Genomic DNA, 18,311 nt, shown 5'->3' on the forward strand with positions numbered 1-18,311 from the left:
AAAAAGCTATGATTTATTTACTTCAACTGCAGTCGGAACCAGCCCTTTACTGGACACCATCCCCCTCTACTGTCTGGCTTTTAATATGAAACATTTGCAGTAAGTTTTGAGTTTCATTGGCAGCAGCTTTACAGTAAAAGAAAGAAAGAATAAATAAAAGCAACAAGCAAATAAAAAACTACTATGAAAATGGACATGATGCTGAGTTTACTATGTTTTTTTTAATAATCTTAGTACAAGCTTTTATTTGAGAATTTGTGTTTGTGTCTTTCACTGCATTGAAAGATAGTTAGTCATGTTCAACATCAGGCCTTTTCCTGATTAAAGATATTTATATCCAACTGCTATTCTGAGGAATTGATCTGTATAATTAGCTAAATCTATATTACCATATTACCATAGCCCACTTAATTTTCCTCATTCGCTGAATGAAAATAATATAGAGCCCCTTAGAAGAAATGCTATGTCCATATACTATATGTATATGTATTTATAGTAAAACCCAGTATTTGCATGTACATTATGCACATACTTTTTCTGAGCTTATGTTCTTGTGTGTGTTTCTGTCCTTTCTGATAACACACTGTCTTCCCCCGGCTAGATGACACATAGAGATATTCTTCTTGTTATCACATATAAGTGGAAGGACGTGGTGTATAATGGTGTGTACATAACATACTAACATGAATTTTAAAAATCTTTCATGGGAAATAATATCATTAAGGAATATTGCCCTGAGCTACTGTCCACATCCCACAACCCATTCCACCCTTTAAGATACACAAATATGCACAAATACAAGTTCAGTCACGTATGGACACACAGATACAAGCAAAAGCATGGCAATATATATGTGCGTACACACACACACACACACACAGTATTTACTGACAGTGTCCTAGGGGGATTTTAGAACTGGTGATTGAAAATTAATGTAACATACAGAAGGTGATAAGTAGCTCAGCTGTCACAGTATCTAATAATGAGGGGGAAGAGATGGTGGAAGTGTGAGAGAAGATGAGAATGAGAGCAAATTGGAAGGTAAAGGGGAAGAACATAGTGAAAAAGGACAGTGTGACTTACTACAGCTTACAATGTGAGTGAGGGCAGTGTTACACATGCCAGACTCACACCAACTCAGAGGTCCACTTCTCATCACATTAAATTAATGACACCATACAGAATGTATGCTGCCCTCCTGCATGGCTATTAGCACATAGCAGCCACTTCATTAGAACACTGTACACTACATTGTTACCTTTACTACACTGCAGTCACTTCATTATTTAGTAGTACACTCCCCTGCTTTAGTATCATTACCGCAGTGCAGTCCCTTTCATTAGACAGCAGTCTCAACAAAGACTCTCTTGAGCCACGGCCATCCAGCAGCTTTCTCCACTGCCTCGGTGACGTTGCAGACCGCCCTTCCTCATCTCTTTTTTTTCCCCTCACTGCCCAAAAGGCTGCAGGCTCTGAAGAGTTTGTTATGCAAAGCCTGTGCATTCAACCTCTATTGCAGTTTCTGGGTGATATGACAAAAGTCAATATCAACAGTTTTATATATTTACTTTGACAATGATTATTTATAAGTTCAAAATGATTATTTTTTTAAGTACAATTGTACCTCCCGAGCAAGTCTGCATTGGCAAGGCATCAGTGCTTATTTGTTGCATGCTTTTTAAGATATAGAATTAACAAAAAAGAGGCAGTAAATGAAACTGAAGTATGATCAAGTATGTTGTTCTTACAGGAACAGCCCTGGAAAGCATCATGACAAACTTATTAGAGGCACCAACCTGAGCAAAATTAGGTTATTAATGACTCCTAATGTTTCTATTCCACTGGCAGCTCCAACATCAACATCCACTAACCATCACCTCTAACTTACTTTTCTATTTAAATGTCTGATTCAAATGTATGTAAATTTTTTGGCCTCAACTGATCTACCATTATTGCCTAGATAAGTTAGTGAACAGATTGTTTCGGCCATGACCTTCAGGTATTGACTGTGCTGCCAGCAGTATCTCATTTCTCCATGTGCCATGCGGCATCTACTAATGGGATCCAAGGTTCCAGTACAGTTCACACTCTGGTGTCTTTGCCAGGCCCTCAAGACTTAAACTGTCAATTAAACAAAATTAGTATATTTAGCCAAACATTTTCTTGAGGTTTTTATATATATACACTGCAAAACTTCTGCCACTACTCCAGTATAAGGGAGATTAATGTAATTTTACTTATGGTGGTTGTGTGATTTTTTCCCCCATTTTCTATGTTAAGAAAAGTTATAAGTATAATTCTAAAATATATGTATTGTGCTTTTATTGTGTGACCATTTTTATGTTTAAATGAATAATAACAAGGTAAATGTCACTGATATTTGTTGCAGTAAGTGACCATAAATACCACAGAATATGTTAATACATTTATATCTCAGCTTATTACCATATACAGCATCAATGTCAAGGTATTTTATATTTATTTTGGTCATTTTCAGATTGTTTTGTCTTTAAAAGGGAACTGTTTAAATTGTCAATGAGGATCCTGTTGTAATGCTTTACAACTATTATGCACAAAAATAATTGTATTAGGCCTTTTCTGTCTCAGCCTCAGAACTTTGCCAATTAATTCCAAAACCAACCACTTCACACTTTTACAGAGAAAATATAAATTATAGAAATTCAAGACAGACTGACAAAAATTCAATGAGACAAAAACTGTATCTTCTCACTTTGAGCCCAAGCTTAGCTCTGTGAGCACACATATGTACTGCGTCTGATCTAATTTCACAACAATATAAATGATTGATCAGCTAACATAAAAAAATAACACATGATATAATTAACTTGGGCCAAGGGTATTTCAGATCTTCCTTCACACTCCCCTGGAGTACAACAACCAGAAAAAAATAAATAAAAAAAGTTTGCTCAATAACTGACTACTCATCCTAAATTTACACTCTGGATCAAAACAATATGAATCATTACAGAATTTTATTCTTCAAGGCAAAACTTAAAATAAGCTCTGGATGTAAGCAAAATGTCTCCTTTGGGCCAGCAAGGCTGTAATGGCTGACAGCCCAAGTCTTTCTTTATAGAAAGATCATATATTTTTCATCACAGACATGCTTTGAACCCAAGTGTGGGGGATCGTTTCAATGGACTTCTAAAGAGTCTTGGTGTCACCCAAGAGTATTGCTAGTGCACTGAGCTGATTTGGGCCCCTGAGGAAGTTGAATTGAAAACCCTACACAGACACAGGTTTAATCGGATAAAACAAATGCACAAATCAATGAAAGATGGTACAACAAGATGCAGTGTTGTTATATGAACACTCAAACATACGAGGAAAAAAATGATATTCCTAATTTTTGTTACATATTCTGGTCCTTCCTCCCAACCCCAACGGGAAATCATTACTTCCAGCCTTCTAAATATGCATGTGATTAATTAGGCATCTTGTTATCACTGGCTAATCTGCATAGGACTCTCATGTATAAAGTCCCTCTCATTACCATTCAGAAGGCCATCTCACAGGTGTGCTGAGTAAATATACAACACACAGTAGCTGATCAAAAAAACACACACACACACACACACACACACACACACAAAAAGCAAGTTAATGAACAGGGTTGAAGGCGCACATACTCACATAGTCAAACATGCATACAGACATGTTCAAACAAGCACGGACACACAAGTGTGCTCGCTCAAGTGTATAGACTCCCAGAAACATAAACACATGCACAAACAGACCCTGAGAGTGGACACCCACCAAGAAGCAGACACTTTATGCAACCCCACTGACAGAAGGTCCAGGTTTCCCTCGTCCTGGTGGCAGTTTGGTCTGTGCCAACTCATTAAGAACACAGCTGGCCGTAAGGCTTAGAGTGTGGTAAGACCACAGGGGTCCTCAGACGGGTGTCTGATTGGATTTTCACACAATATTCAAGAATATAAAAAGCTCATTGAGGCATATGTGTCTTCAATACATGTAACTTGTTTATACTGCAGCTTCATTTGACTGATGCAAATTAAGGATCTGTACTTTACTGTATTGTATTATGCATGTTGAGGTTATGTGGATGTTGTTTCCACTGTGAATGCAAATTTAAGTTTGCAGTATTGGCAGATAATGGTTATGTGTGGGGAAGGGAGTTGCTCTTTTCTCATCATTTGATGTTAAATTCCCCTGTGATATCAGCAGACTGGTCTACCATCTTCTCTGCCAGAATACCAAGAATGTCCTCTCCTTTTCTCTTCTGAAACACTCCTCAGGCTACATATCACCACCAATCTTCCAAACTTGTAAAGACTGGTGGCGCTAAAGATTCTCGTCAGTACCAACGAAATTCACAAGTGGTTCAGACCTGTCATACGAGACATGGGCTTATAGTCTGCTTCTCTCCAGGGAAAAAAAAACTACAAATACAAAATTTATATTCTGTTTACCATATTATCTTTACCATGATTTTACAATTTACTGACATCTGAAATTGACTACTTTTTATTGGCACATTTCAGCACAGAACCACTAGTTGTAATTCTCATGTAGTGTTTGGTGACATTTTTGTGAATGAAACATGCACACAAATGTAGTGGAACATGTTGCCTTATACTGTGGGATAATTTTAGAGGCACTGATCATGCTAATGATCAAATGTTATGAACATGATAGTTTACACTTACAGTTTCCAAGTTTAAAAATGGACTTTCACACTTAATTTGCATATGTTGTTTTTATATGAACAAAACAAATTGGCTATTACCAAGTTTAGTGATAAGGAAAGTTGGACTAATTATTGCTTGTGGGGCATCATTCAGACGCTAAAAATAAAAAAGGGGACTCACTCAGGTTCCATTTGAGCCCAGTGGTGATTGTTTGGCAGGGTCCACCTACTGGAATGAGGCTGCACCAGTCCCCTTCCAGGCCTGTGTTCACCCCCAGTCTGTGGCTGCCCTGCTGACACACAACATGAGTGTGAAAATGAATGAGTATTTACATGCATGTCTGTGTGCATGTATCCCAGAGACAATGACAGGTGGAAACAATGAGATCAAAAGAATAAAAAATGTAAAACGAAAAACAAATTCGAGCAAGACTTCTTAAACTTTTCCAGCCCCAAATGAGAAACTGTGCTCCCCCGCCCTGGGAACAAGGCTCATTAAAATAAATTATTGCTCTTGTCAATTTTGCAACCTATTTTCAGTTCCTACCCACACTTAAAAAGGATACCTTGCCATTTTGAATTATAGTCTATTTTACTGTGTGTCACAGGGTGTCAAAACATTTTTGTACTGACACCCTATAACTGTAAGAACAACCAGCTTTTCACTTGAACACTACAGACACAGGCTGTACTGTTCTACTTCACTTGGGGTCAATGAACAGTGTATACTATAATGTACTATTAGCTTAGAAATAACAGTATCTCAATGATGGGGGAGTATAGTTGACAGTGTTAAGAAGTCTTGGAGACAGATCAAGAAATGTTTTTGAGATACAGTGAAGAATTTTTATTAAGTGCTCTACAAAGAAAATAAACATGAACAAAATTTCAAAATGTCACAGTATCTCTTTGAGAAACTAGGGCTTGGAGAAAAAAAGCAAGCATCACCGAGTATAGGTGCAAGGTAGTGTCAAACTCTTGAGGCTGAATAATGACTTTGCTCTGAATGCACTGGTTACAATAAAGCGTGATGCTGAAATGTAAAAAGGTCAAAACAAAGTTTCTCTCATTCACAGTGTGTAGAAAAGAGACAAAGAAACATCTAAATCTCATTAGAGCACATATACATTTGTTTGGTATGGAAACCTTGCTTCTGCAGGAAACCAAAAATACCTGAAGTTTGATAATTGTGTACCATGAACACTGTCTGCAGTCTACAAGTGCCATGTATTTTGTTTGTATTACTTTATTACTTTATTAATCCCACAACATGGAAATTCCCTTGTCACAGCAGCATTTATGTGAAATAAATAAATACAGATATATTAAAAAAATGCTCAAACTGTCATACACCCTGGCATAAATAAAAAGACAAAAAGCTTTGACGGCTAGAACTTAGATCTGTCATCTAAAAGGATCATACAGACACACACAAAAACATCAGAGACAGGCACATTAAATTAAGAGTTTGAAATCTTGAAAGTGTGATATGTTTAAAGCAGAGTTTGGCTTCCTGGAGCTGCGGACCCAGAGGGAAGGAATTATGGGGAAATTCTAAGCTTTGGAGCATTTGGTGTTCAGGAAACATCCCTGAGGTTATTTTCTATACATAAACACAGTCTCTTTGTGCGAGTGTGTCAGTGAGACAGTGTATGAAGAACAGAGAGAAGGAAAAACAAATGCATGTGCACCTGCATATGAACACACACATATCCAGGACAGGCTCCACTCAGTTTTAGAATGTACCTCTTTCTACTTGTAGCGCTAACAGCATTAGCAACTTTTAAGCTGAGACATGGGAAAGAGGAGGGATGAAGATGAAACTCCTGCAGGGAAAGCTTAATTTTTTAAAGTTGCCTGGTATCCGTTTGGGCAGACACCACCACTACAGAACTACAGTATGAGACACAGCAAACCATGCAAAATAATATATTAAGTACATATAGATATATTGGCTATTGGCTATTAAGGCTGTACACAAAAGGTCCAGTGTGTAGGGTTTAGGGGGATTTATTGGCAAAGCAGATGTAATATGTTTCCTATGTTCTTTATTGTAGCGAGAAAGACATAAAGTAATTAATAACACAATTAAGCATACCTTCAATCTTCATCAATTGGTCCTCTCTGTTAAGATGCTGCTGGTTTTCTATGTAGAACAGACCATCCTAGGTGACTCCTTTACCTTATGTCTATATTTATTCATATGAATTGAATGCCACATTGTTGCTAACTTAGCACAGCGGAATTTGGGATGAGTTAACACACCTCAGCTATCACACTTAATCATTTAAATCAGCTCTTGTACTGACAAGTTTCACTCCTCAAAAGGGCATCAGGAAAACAAGCTTGTACATTTGACCTAGAGTGTGCGCGCTTATAGAATGATTTATAGCACCGATCGGGCTGACACAGCACTGTGCATTTCCTGTCCCACAACACAGAGAGCAGGTTTTTTCAAGTATCTTAAGGTGCTTTACTTAAGTAAATATGGCTTTGCTTGGCCCTCCGACCGAGACGCCATAGAGCAGCAAGAGAAAAAAAAACAACGAAACAGATGAACTTTTTTTCTCTTTAGATCCAAATTGAGTAAATTTAGTGTCACCCTGGGACCTCGACTGATTAAAACATCTTCTTGTTGTGTAGGGACTCAAAATAAACAAGCCTGCAGCACTTGCAGTGTCCCTACCCATGATTTAATAAAAGACATGAGAATTATGCAATGCCCTGAGCCAGCTATAGAAAACACAAGACTTCTGCATATTTCCCAAAGATAGCATAATGACACTTTGACACCTCATCTGGGAAACAAAAGCTAAAACAAACAGGCACAATCCTGAATAAATCAGATCGTACCTGATACTCATACTGCGATTTACTCTGGAATGAAGAAGAATGTCTCACTGATTTTCTACAATGCCCATGTTCAATGGAGTATTGCATTTATAAGTAACTTCAAGGATAGCTATATTTTCAGGTGACATACACTACTTGTCGAATTTGCCAAATGGAAGTAACTAGTAATTTATTTCTTGTTTTAATTTGTGCATGTTTGTGTTCGATCGTGTACTGCACTTGAACTCTCTATATGTATTGATTGTACGACCTAATCCCGAAACTAAGCACGTAACAAAGCTGTGATTGCATGAATATGGGCGGTGAGGATATTTGGCAAAAGTTGTAAACACTTCAATTACAGATGTAACTTGAACAAATAGCACTGGGTCTTTCGAAGGTTGCGTTCACCTTCATGTACAGGCGTCTGCGTTCATCAGTCGCTAGCGTATTGGAGCCGCGTTGACAAACGAGCTTAATTTACCCTCACTGAAGTAAGATTAATTGGAGGTGTCGAGGTATGAAGCAGCAAATGACAACGCGCCTTTGGAATAATGACAAGAAGTACGGAGGGAGTGCATGAGAGAAAGGTTTACTTAACGTATTACAAGGTGTCATCAAGAAGTGTGACAGTCGGTTGTTTGTCCTGAAGCTCCTGCAAATAAACAACAGAGGAGGGGGAAAAAAATTGTGTGTGGGGGGGGGCAGTGTGTGTCCCAAATGGCTGCTGCTCGGCCCACTTGTAAACTCAATCAACTGAGGAGCATGAGAAAGTGGCTGGCATTGAGGAAAAACAATTTGGGAGCATCAAAAGAGAGTCTCTCATGCACAACAGCAAATTGGGGCACCAAAAGAGTAGAGAAGTGAGAGAGTGTGTGTGTGTGTGTGTGTGTGTGTGTGTGTGTGTGTGTGTGTGTGTGTGTGTGTTTTTCCATTTACTTAACAAAGAAACAAAGTGTTCAACACTCCAATCAAAGTGAAAGCAGAGCAAGGAAAACAGAGACAGACTGGGAGAGAGCTGACTAGAAGGGGTAGGGGATGTTAGAGCAGGAGGGCAGGATGGTAGTCTAGTGTGGCGAAAATAGACTGTGGGTCTGCCTGTGTGTGAAGTCTTTTACAGCCATAATAAGTCCACTTTAAGCTTTATGAAAAGTGCGCTAAAAAAGAGATGCAGCAATCATTTCATAAGCGGTATAACCTCCCTTTTAGTTGTATTTCATTACACCTGTGAGAAAATGACCAGCTGACTTTGAAAATGAAAACAGAAAACAACAGACAGGACAGAATCATTGCACAGCGGCTTGTCCACGTAACACACTCACGGGTCTGAGTAGGTATGCCAGGCTTGTCCCCTGTATGATCAACAGGGGGAGTTGGGTCATGGACAGAGCGTGGTGGAGGGTCTCAACAGAGGCCATGGTCTGGTCAAATCTGCCAGCCAGGCCGCCCAGTGTCACTATGGCATCCACCTGGAAAGACAAACAGAATGCTCTCTGGCAGGATGCTGTTGTTTGCTTCAATGGAGGGAAAGTGACAGGAGAGGAAAAAAAGAAACCAAACAAAAAAAAGTTCTACGCAGAAATCAGTTGAGTAGTTTTCAAGATGTCCTGGTAACTAACAGACAAACAAACAAAACAATGGGACCAAAAACATAAGCTGTTTGGCAAAGTTAAAGCACAAGTCTGGTGATATTCTATTTTTCTCACTGTCAACAAACAAAAAAAACCCAAAAAAACAAACAGTGGATGAATTGTTTGTGTGTGCAACATCTGATACAACCCATTCTTCTATATCATGGAGGTCCTCTGTTATCTATAAACTATTCAAAAAACACTGTGTGACTTGTTCCTTCATTACCATGAAGCCAGAATGTAACGAGAGACAGACTAATGCATTACTGACTTTGGTCTTTTCATGGGATTTGTTGACAATAACAAAAATGTTGAATATCGCCAGCCTTATCATTAAACAAAGACAGAGAGAAACAAAACAAGCACAACAACAAATGCCATTGGGACAAGCAAACATTAAAGGAAAGAAACAGCAAGGGCACAGAGCTTTAAGAGAGAAATGAGATGGGGGGGCAGATAAACAATCAGTGGTAGATCAAAGAATGAATTTGGGCTATTACAATGAGGGTAAACATCAGCCTCTAGAATTAAGAGGTGAACATGTTAACAGCAAATCCAATAAACTAAGTGGATTAATTAAACTAATACAATTTCCTGCAGCCTCAGAGCTGAAATAAGGTTCTTTTTAACTTTGCACCAACAGTACATTTAAGTATAATATTTACAGCTCTCAGCAGTTATATCCTTATATCAAGTCCCTGAGCACTCAAGCACCAGTGCTGACAGCCCTAAAACCCAACAGAGTCTGGAGGGCAGAGGCGCTGTCAGAGGGTGACGACTGACAGTCACAACCGCACAGAAAATGAACCAAATACCATCAATCAAACATGACTTCAATGTTTTCCCTTCAACTATGTTTTGCTAAGAAATAAGAAAACAAACAGAAAGTAAGAGGTTAAATTATTTTCTATTAACTTTGCAGATGTGTGAGTGTTTTTTTCTGTGTGTAAGTGTATGCATAAACTTCGTCTAATAAATTACAGCACAGGAAACTCCTGCAGAGTCCTATAGCATATAGCTGAAATGTATATTCATTCCCCCTTTACTACTTCAGCAATCTGCCCTTACTATTAACTAATAACAGTTCCCTCAGGCTGAAAGAGCTCAGATTAAACTTGTGGTGTGGCTCCTTACTGTACATGATGGGAACGGACTATTTACTGAATTGAATGTAATGTAACTAACTTCCTGCCTCAGGTGATGGGAGTTGAAAACAAAACCGAGCGCTGAGATTGAGGTTATTTCAACATCTGGCTGACGCCCCCACATGCAGCATGCAGAGGCTTCGCCAAAACTGTAAACAACACTTGGTAAACAAACTCCCGTCTGTGAGACAGGGAGAGAGAGACAGGGAGAGAGAGACAGAGAGAGAGAGAGAGAGAGAGAGAGAGAGAGAGAGAGAGAGAGAGAGAGAGGCAGGGAGAGAGAGGGAGAGAGAGAGAGAGAGAGAGAGAGAGAGAGGTTATAAAGTAGAAAAAAAGGTTAATCTTGTTGTCAAATACTTTCCTCTAATTTAATTGAAATTACAAAATAATAAACAAATCTAAAACTCGCTGCATTGACCTACACAGAGATTCAATCTTTCCAAATGTGTCCTATCTGAACCTGGTATTACACCGAAAGGGCTGGGTTTTTTTTCTTTATTTTTTTTACTTAGTGTCAGCAAATCTCCAGAAAAGACCAAAACCAACAGTCTGTTTCTTTTAACCCTGACTTCTGTGCCATCTGTGGCTTTTAGCCCGAAGCTCATTCATTACATCAAAAGGCATAAATCTTTAAAAGCAGGTCACAAAAATCTTGTTAAAAAGGATTATTTCCTTAAACAGCTGGGCACTTTAGTTTTTGGCAATCGTAACAGGAGTAGGCTAAATAGTGAATTTGTTGGGAACCATTTTCCGCAACAGATCAATACACATGTGGTGTCCGAGTAAGTATTCACAGGACCAGGGCCGTGTCACCTAGTTTAACATGTGGCACAAGGATACAAGGATACAAGGTTATTTAATTAAATATATATATTTATACTTTTATTTACATTTTTCAGAAATGAAAATAGATTTTCACAATCAAAATGTGAAAAATTGAAATACAGAAAACTGTGTAATTCATCCTTTAAAGCAGTAACAAGGAACTTTGATTTTTAGTTCATTCTGGCGGCCCCTGTGGACAAAAGCAGTAGTGTTTCCACCACCTCATTTCAAGGGGAATCCAACAGAATCCTACCGGCATTAAGAATAACTAAAAAGAAATATATCCTATCTTCTTGCTGATTTTTATACACAAGAATGCCCGACAGGACCAAAGCTCCTACCAGAGGGAGAAATAAGAGAGGGGTGGAGGGATCAAACCAACAGTGAACAGTATCAATGAATAGTATCAGTCAGTTCCAGAGGACAGAAAAGCTCATAGAAAGTAAAGGATGCTGAAAGAGGACAAGGAGAAATGACAAGCGAAAAAAAAGGTGTATTGTGTTTCACCGTCCAATGACACACTGGCTTGCTCAATCTTCCGCTTCCCATCACACTTCTGTTGTGTCCGCTACGCATATCAAACTCTATATACCAGTCTGAATTTTTATCCGTTCCTGTTGTTGTTTACTAAAAACTAAAAAAGAAAACCCAAAGCATGGCAAGGAGAATCTGACGACTGAATGAATAAAATTCAACAGGCTGGCCCAACAGATCCGGCCGTACTCTCTCCTGATTGGCTGGGAGAGCCGGAGCGAGAGACGCTGGCTCTGAGATCAACACAAAAACTCACATCCATTTATTGGGGATGATGAACAGATAACCAGAGAAAGAGAAAAGAAAATGAAAACAGTAGTGCTGCTTATGCTTGCAACAGTGAAGCAAGAAGAAATAAGCTAACTGGGACAGCGGTATGAAAAGACAAACAGACAAGACATTGGGATACACACATGCACACACACACTTCAACAAGTTCGTACACAAACAGATGTAAACAGGTAAAAGCTCACACACACGCACAAACTACCCCTTCATAAACACATGCAGAATATAGATATACACATACACATACTTTCAAATGCACACACAATAAGATGTAAACACACAAATACACACACACACACACACACACACACACACACATATGTACACACACAAACAAACACATACTCATCCAGCCACCGTAATCCTCCAATACCATTCTGTGGGATTTCACCCAGCTAAATTTGAGATAAATTCTCTAAATCGAGCGCTAAGCTGTGTGGAGAAAAATATTCAGGGGCTAAGATGTTGAATCTTAAACAGCCCAAACAGGAGCACAATGCTCTGTAATCTGCAAATCACCCCGTTATTATTTCTTCTATGTGTTTAATTCATTTAAACAGGTTAAGTGGATGGAAAAGGAGAAGATGACAATGCATGATTTTAAATCATTATAAAAGTTCTGCTTTTGTATAACCTAGTCCTATTCACAAAGTGTTGAAGGGAATAAAAGTTCAAATAAGAGTCATAGTGGGTAAAGAAATGTGGAAAAATCCTGGTAAACAAACAAAAAAGTCATCATCAGCAACTCTTATAGAACGTCAAAAACTGATTGCCAGGCTCCTATCTCTCGCAGGCAGATAGACGGACAAACACTCAGAACCAGTTCAAAAGCAGAGTAAATATTAGCCAGGCCGGGGAAAAAAGGCCCGTGCAAGGGAAGGACAAAAGTATATCTTCTCTTGAAAGCCAGGCACCAAAAAAACAAGTGAAAATGCACAATGTGGCAACACGTGTGCATACTGTATGAGATGAAGTGCATTTTTGTGTGTCTGCAAGAGTCTTCTCCATGGTCTTTCATCAGCTTAGAGATGTGAAGTGATTGGGGCACTCTGCAGTGATTGGAGCAACACTCAGCATGCTGCTAAAAAAGTCTAATAATGGAGAAAATAAAGAGAAAGAGTGAGAGGGAGGGGAAAGAGACAGAAGGAAGGGGACGGATAGATAAAAACAGATATATAGACAGATACATAGAAAAAGAAAACACCATTAACCATGATTTTGCTCATGTAAATAATGTTCTTTGTTGAAAATTCTTGGAATTAGATACACTGTTTGTTATATTACATATTATTTCTAATGTGATGTACATTCTGTGCAATTCAGCTGACATTTGAGACTCGGAATGGAAATGGAGGCAATCTCCGGATCAGATCACTGTGTGCCTGGCTCTGCAGCAGTTGGCTGGGCACGGGGCTTCGCTCTGGCTGGCAGCTCATTTTGGAGTTTTTGGATATCAGGTTGTTAGGAAATGCTTCACAACAAAAGTAAAGTATTTCATTTTAAATCGGGCAAACCGCAATTACACTTTGCATTTTACGAGTAGGCGTAAATGTGGCTGATGTTATTCCAGTGATATTCTTCAAGACGTATTTCTTCAGGGAATGTTGAGTGAGCATGCATGTTGTTTTTCCAGCAGCACACCGTTTCATATTCATACACCCACACACATTCACACCTCGGCTCTGCCTGCAGTCAACGACAGTCCAACATTATTGACCTCTGAACAGCTCTTCTTAAGTACCTGAGGACTGAATGCCTTGCTTCGGGGCATTAAACTCTCAGAGGCTGATGGACAGGAGAGCTTTACTTATTCATTTGCTATAACTACTGCTAGTCATTTTAATGATTCTAACAGTAACAATAGCCTTTAAAACATTTCTTGACACCGATACGTGTAGGAAGTCACTGCTCCAGGCCAAGAAATAGTCCAGCACATAGCCCCTGTTGCACATTAAACAAACTAAATATAATGAGTTCATTAGTGAGTTGCTGGTAAGATTTTGTTACCTTCAGACAGAGTCAGGCTAGCTGCGTCACTCTGCTCTTGTGTAACCGTTTCCTAGCTCTAGCTTCACATTTAACATATGAGAGTCTTTGCAGTTAACTCTCAGCAAAAAAGCGTATTTACCAAAATGTCAGATTATTCCTTTAACAATATAAATGTCACTGTCAGTGTGTGGTCTGCAGTGGAGGTTTACCTGTAACGATTGTCTCTGAATTTCCTCAACCATGATGGCAAGACACTTGGTGAAGTCTGTTAGATCCTGGTCGGCTGTTTCTATCAGCTTGCAACCCTGCGCACAAAGAAAAATGGAAACACACACACAGGCAACAAAACATAATCAGATAGATGTACACATACACAGATAGCGAAACAAAAACCCAGGCAGAGATAAGGGATAGGGGGATAACAGAGCACAGAAAAACAGAAAGAGATAGAGAGATGGAGAGAGGTATAAATCAGTGTTTTAGTCTTGTCTGGCTGTCTGTGGGCTGTGTTGCTGAATAATGTAGAGGCTCCAGTCAGTGGCCCTGAACTACAGCATCCAGGTAAACAACCATGCTCTGGCTTCCTCTCTCTCCATCTCCTCTATCCACACACTGTCCCTTTCCTCCTAAAACACACCAACTTCCCAACACACACACACACACACACACACACACACACACACACACACACACACACACACACACACACACACACACACACACACACACAGTGCAGTCAGTTCACACAAACTTGTTCGCTGTGCTCTGTTTGATCCCATCCATTCTCCCTCCCCTCTCCTCCCTCATTCCTCCATCCCTGCCTCCCCTTGTCTCTCCCCCTCCCTTGCGGATGCTTTTCTGTTCTCTCCCTTCCATTTATGCAGAATTATTCACCGTTTCCGACAAATCTCTGAGGGAACGCCTCAAACTTTCCCATTGTTCTGCTCCTAAAGCATTACCATAAAAGTCTGTTCTCTCTTGTGGAAAAAAAAGGTATTGCTCATTTTTTTAGGTAACCTGTGTGATATTTGTGAAAAAGGAATAATATTACATACAGCTAGAAAGAGAGGGGAAAAGGGTGAGAGGGAAAAGGGGGTTGTCACAGCTGAAGGCAACCCATATCTCTGTGTGTGCGTGTGTACGCGTGTGCATGGTATTGGATCTGTATTCTCAAGCTATGTGCATCAGTGAGGTTCTGATCACACAACATAAAGATCACACAGGGGCTGTACTTTCTTTCCCCTGAGGTGTGTATGTGTTTACGTGACACCCAACCTGTGTTTATTATTTACTGAACCGCCGTCCTTAATCTCTCAAGTGTTCTGGTTTGACATTTTGCTTGTTATAAACAACAAAAAGTACATTTTGTACATTTCATTAGAGTTTGCATTTACTTTTCATGACCTTGGGGAGTTCAGTCATGAAAAAGTCTGTTGCAATGTTAGGGACACAGGAAGGAGAGACTATGACGTAGGATGTCATCAGAGACTATGTTTATATATAGTTATGGTAGAATTTTTTTGTTGTATTCTTTATTGTGTTAGATTAACATAAAATATAATACCTTGTGGTTGCATGTTTTAAGGAGCACATCAATAGAAGAGGGATTTTCCCTCTCAGATCATTTGATTTATTTGAAAAAGGCCTGAAAGGGTAAAAGTATGGTATTTTCAGGGAGAAGAGGCAACGTCTGGAGAGAAGTTTGAAGAAGAAACAATAATACACATATATACATTTTATATATTTATACATATCAGAGTGTAATTTAATGTAATTATTTGTTACTACAAGATTTTGATTTTGATATTTCTACATGGGAATTCATCTTTTGGTCGCCTATCAAACAGATTTATACAAGTGCATCCAACACCACGTTATATTTTTTATGTTTAGGTTAAAGATGATTGATGTGAGGTTTAAGGCCATGGATTTCATTTAGACTATTAGCATCCTGAGAGGCTCAACTCAACAATAAGGCAACAAGAAGTTTGAGTTGATCGTGGATGAGCAGGAAGGGAATTATACCTGTAAACTGTGACCCCGACCACCTCCAGACGTGTTTTTTGATGATTGGGTCTAAATGCATCTTGAGTGCACTGAGAGTTGAAGCCATGTCAGGCTGCACAGTTGTACCTGCTTTGATGATTCAGTCTGCATGTTCTTTTCAGTGCAGGTGAAACTCCTGTAAAGTCTCGAACATAAAAGCCGTTTAACCTTAGTCAACTCTGGTTAGTCACTTATCCACTTAGGCAGCCTGATCTCAGCTCTGTAACCCTGCAAAACCGCTTATTCTCACAAAGCATGATGTTTTGTCAAACTCAAGCTGAGTTGACATTTTATCGTGTTGCTGATGGTTCAGTTTCCTAAATGCAGAGATAGTATGATGGCCATTTTGGGAGAACATGTGCCTATATTCAGGATCAGATGTATTTGCGTCACCACAATGAAATAAATTACCTGGACACTGCTCTAACAATATTTATCATTTATTAGCTCATTAAGTAATTGAGAATACCCCAGGAATTATTCAGAAATGAAGGAGATAAGTTTACTTATTCACAAGTCCTGCATACAATCATGTGATTTACTTTCCTTGTTTTCGGTCTTCACAATGTGCCGCTAACCTGACCCCCCAGCAACTGCTTGTATATAATTGGGAGCTTTAAGGCAGCAGTATTCTAAAGACAAAGTCATGCTTCAGTAAATTCAAACTGGTGTCCAACTGCAGTCAAACACTGCTCTGCAAGAAAATGTTGGTATAGAAGGTGTCACTTTTAAGTCTTTGTTCAGTGACACGAGATGGGAAAGTCTTGCCTACTATGGTTGCCTATATGTCAAGGTGGTTAAGGGGTCCAGATTTAGGCTAAGCATCGAGTTCTTAAGTCCAAACTGCCTAAAGTCCTATTGCTTTTTATTTGTGTGTGTGTGTGTGTGTGTGTGTGTGTGTGTGTGTGTGTGTGTGTGTGTGTGTGTGTGTGTGTGTGTGTGTGTGTGTGTCTGTTTGTACACCTGTAGCTCTGAGAGTGTGTGCAAGTTGTGTTCCACTCACCTTGTCTGAAAAGAAAGCTTTGACCTCGGCGGTAATGGAATCAAAATCCCCACTGATATAGTCGGGGAGAAAGCTGGATGTAAGGATAGAAAGAGAGGATGAGTGACAGAGGGAGAGGGTTACGATCGCAAGACAGACAGAGAGACAGAGAGTGTGAGGCAGAGATAGAAGAGGGAAGGAGAGAAAGGACATCGGGGCATGTGTCAGCTCTTTGATCTGTGCAGCGAGGGAGAGAAGTGACGCCGCCGGGGGAAGACGAAGAGACATGGAGACTGTCAGGGTGATTCCGTGTGGCACTGATGCTGCCCCTTTTGCGTGCACACACACCCACACCCACACCCACACACACACACACACACACACACACACACACACACACACACACACACACACACACACACACACACACACACACACACACACACACACACACGGCTGACTGCAGAGATAGATAGATTGATGTGAAAACACACACACACAAACATATATATATATATATATATATACACACAAGCGTACATGGCAGCATATATAAGCAAATTTGATAGTTTGATGCATGATGCATACATCCAAATAAACACAAGTACATAAACACAATAGAGTAATGACAAATTCAGTCATGTGTCTCTCTCCCCCTCTCACACACACACAAAACAAACAGAGCATGATGTACCTGGTGTTCATTTGATATTGACCTGTTCCATTACACTGAGTGACTACATTCTCCATTAGAGCTGAGTATTGGTTTGATTACTACAGGTCACAGTGTAATTTGATGTTTTGAAACATGCTCACTCATTGGAGTATACTGTAAAAGGTAAATGGTGAAGGGATAGTACAAATAATCCATGTGTGTATCTTAGAAATGGGTTTATTTAGTATAATGTGGACTACTGATATGGGTTAGAGGACAAAGTGAACGATGCAAACGTATGCTCCAGTCCATGTAAACAATGACACTGTCAACTATTGACAACCAAATTCTGATACTGTAGGCCGATATCATAAAGTGTACATAACTGTTTCTGGTCTTAAAAAATACATTTGTGTAGAAGTTCAAGCTGATTTTCTTATAGATTTTATGACCCGTCGTTCCAAACATGTTGTGTTTTCGCTGAAGGAAGATGCTGGTCATGAGAGCGTACACGTTTAAAGCTCAAAAAATGCTTTCAATAATAGATAGTGAAGAGTAAAATAGGGATTGTGATTGCTGATTCTGCACCACAGTCCCTCTATAAAACGAGAAAACAACAATAAACAGTCAAACTTCATAAATATACATTTCAGCCATTTTAAAATGATTCACATGTCAAATTTTTAAATAAATAAAAACTGAAAATCTCCCT

General features: G+C 39.3%; 1 protein-coding gene across 6 annotated transcripts in view; it reads right to left on the reverse strand.

Moving 5' to 3' along the window:
* tpk1 (thiamin pyrophosphokinase 1) overlaps nucleotides 1-18,311 on the reverse strand; it is a 60,552-nt gene that overhangs the window by 17,135 nt on the left and 25,106 nt on the right. For 5 of the 6 annotated variants that reach the window (XM_051410454.1, XM_051410459.1, XM_051410457.1 and 2 more), the window contains 4 exons: nucleotides 16,966-17,038; nucleotides 14,126-14,221; nucleotides 8,827-8,973; nucleotides 4,854-4,965 (listed from right to left, as the gene is read on the reverse strand). In XM_051410454.1, coding sequence (XP_051266414.1) covers nucleotides 4,854-4,965; nucleotides 8,827-8,973; nucleotides 14,126-14,221; nucleotides 16,966-17,038 — 428 coding nt within the window. The remainder of the gene's footprint in view (nucleotides 1-4,853; nucleotides 4,966-8,826; nucleotides 8,974-14,125; nucleotides 14,222-16,965; nucleotides 17,039-18,311) is intronic. The other variant, XM_051410458.1, reaches the window with a different exon arrangement.

The sequence above is a fragment of the Dicentrarchus labrax genome, unplaced genomic scaffold, assembly GCF_905237075.1.
Source record: "Dicentrarchus labrax unplaced genomic scaffold, dlabrax2021, whole genome shotgun sequence".
Classification (NCBI taxonomy): Eukaryota; Metazoa; Chordata; class Actinopteri; family Moronidae; genus Dicentrarchus; species Dicentrarchus labrax.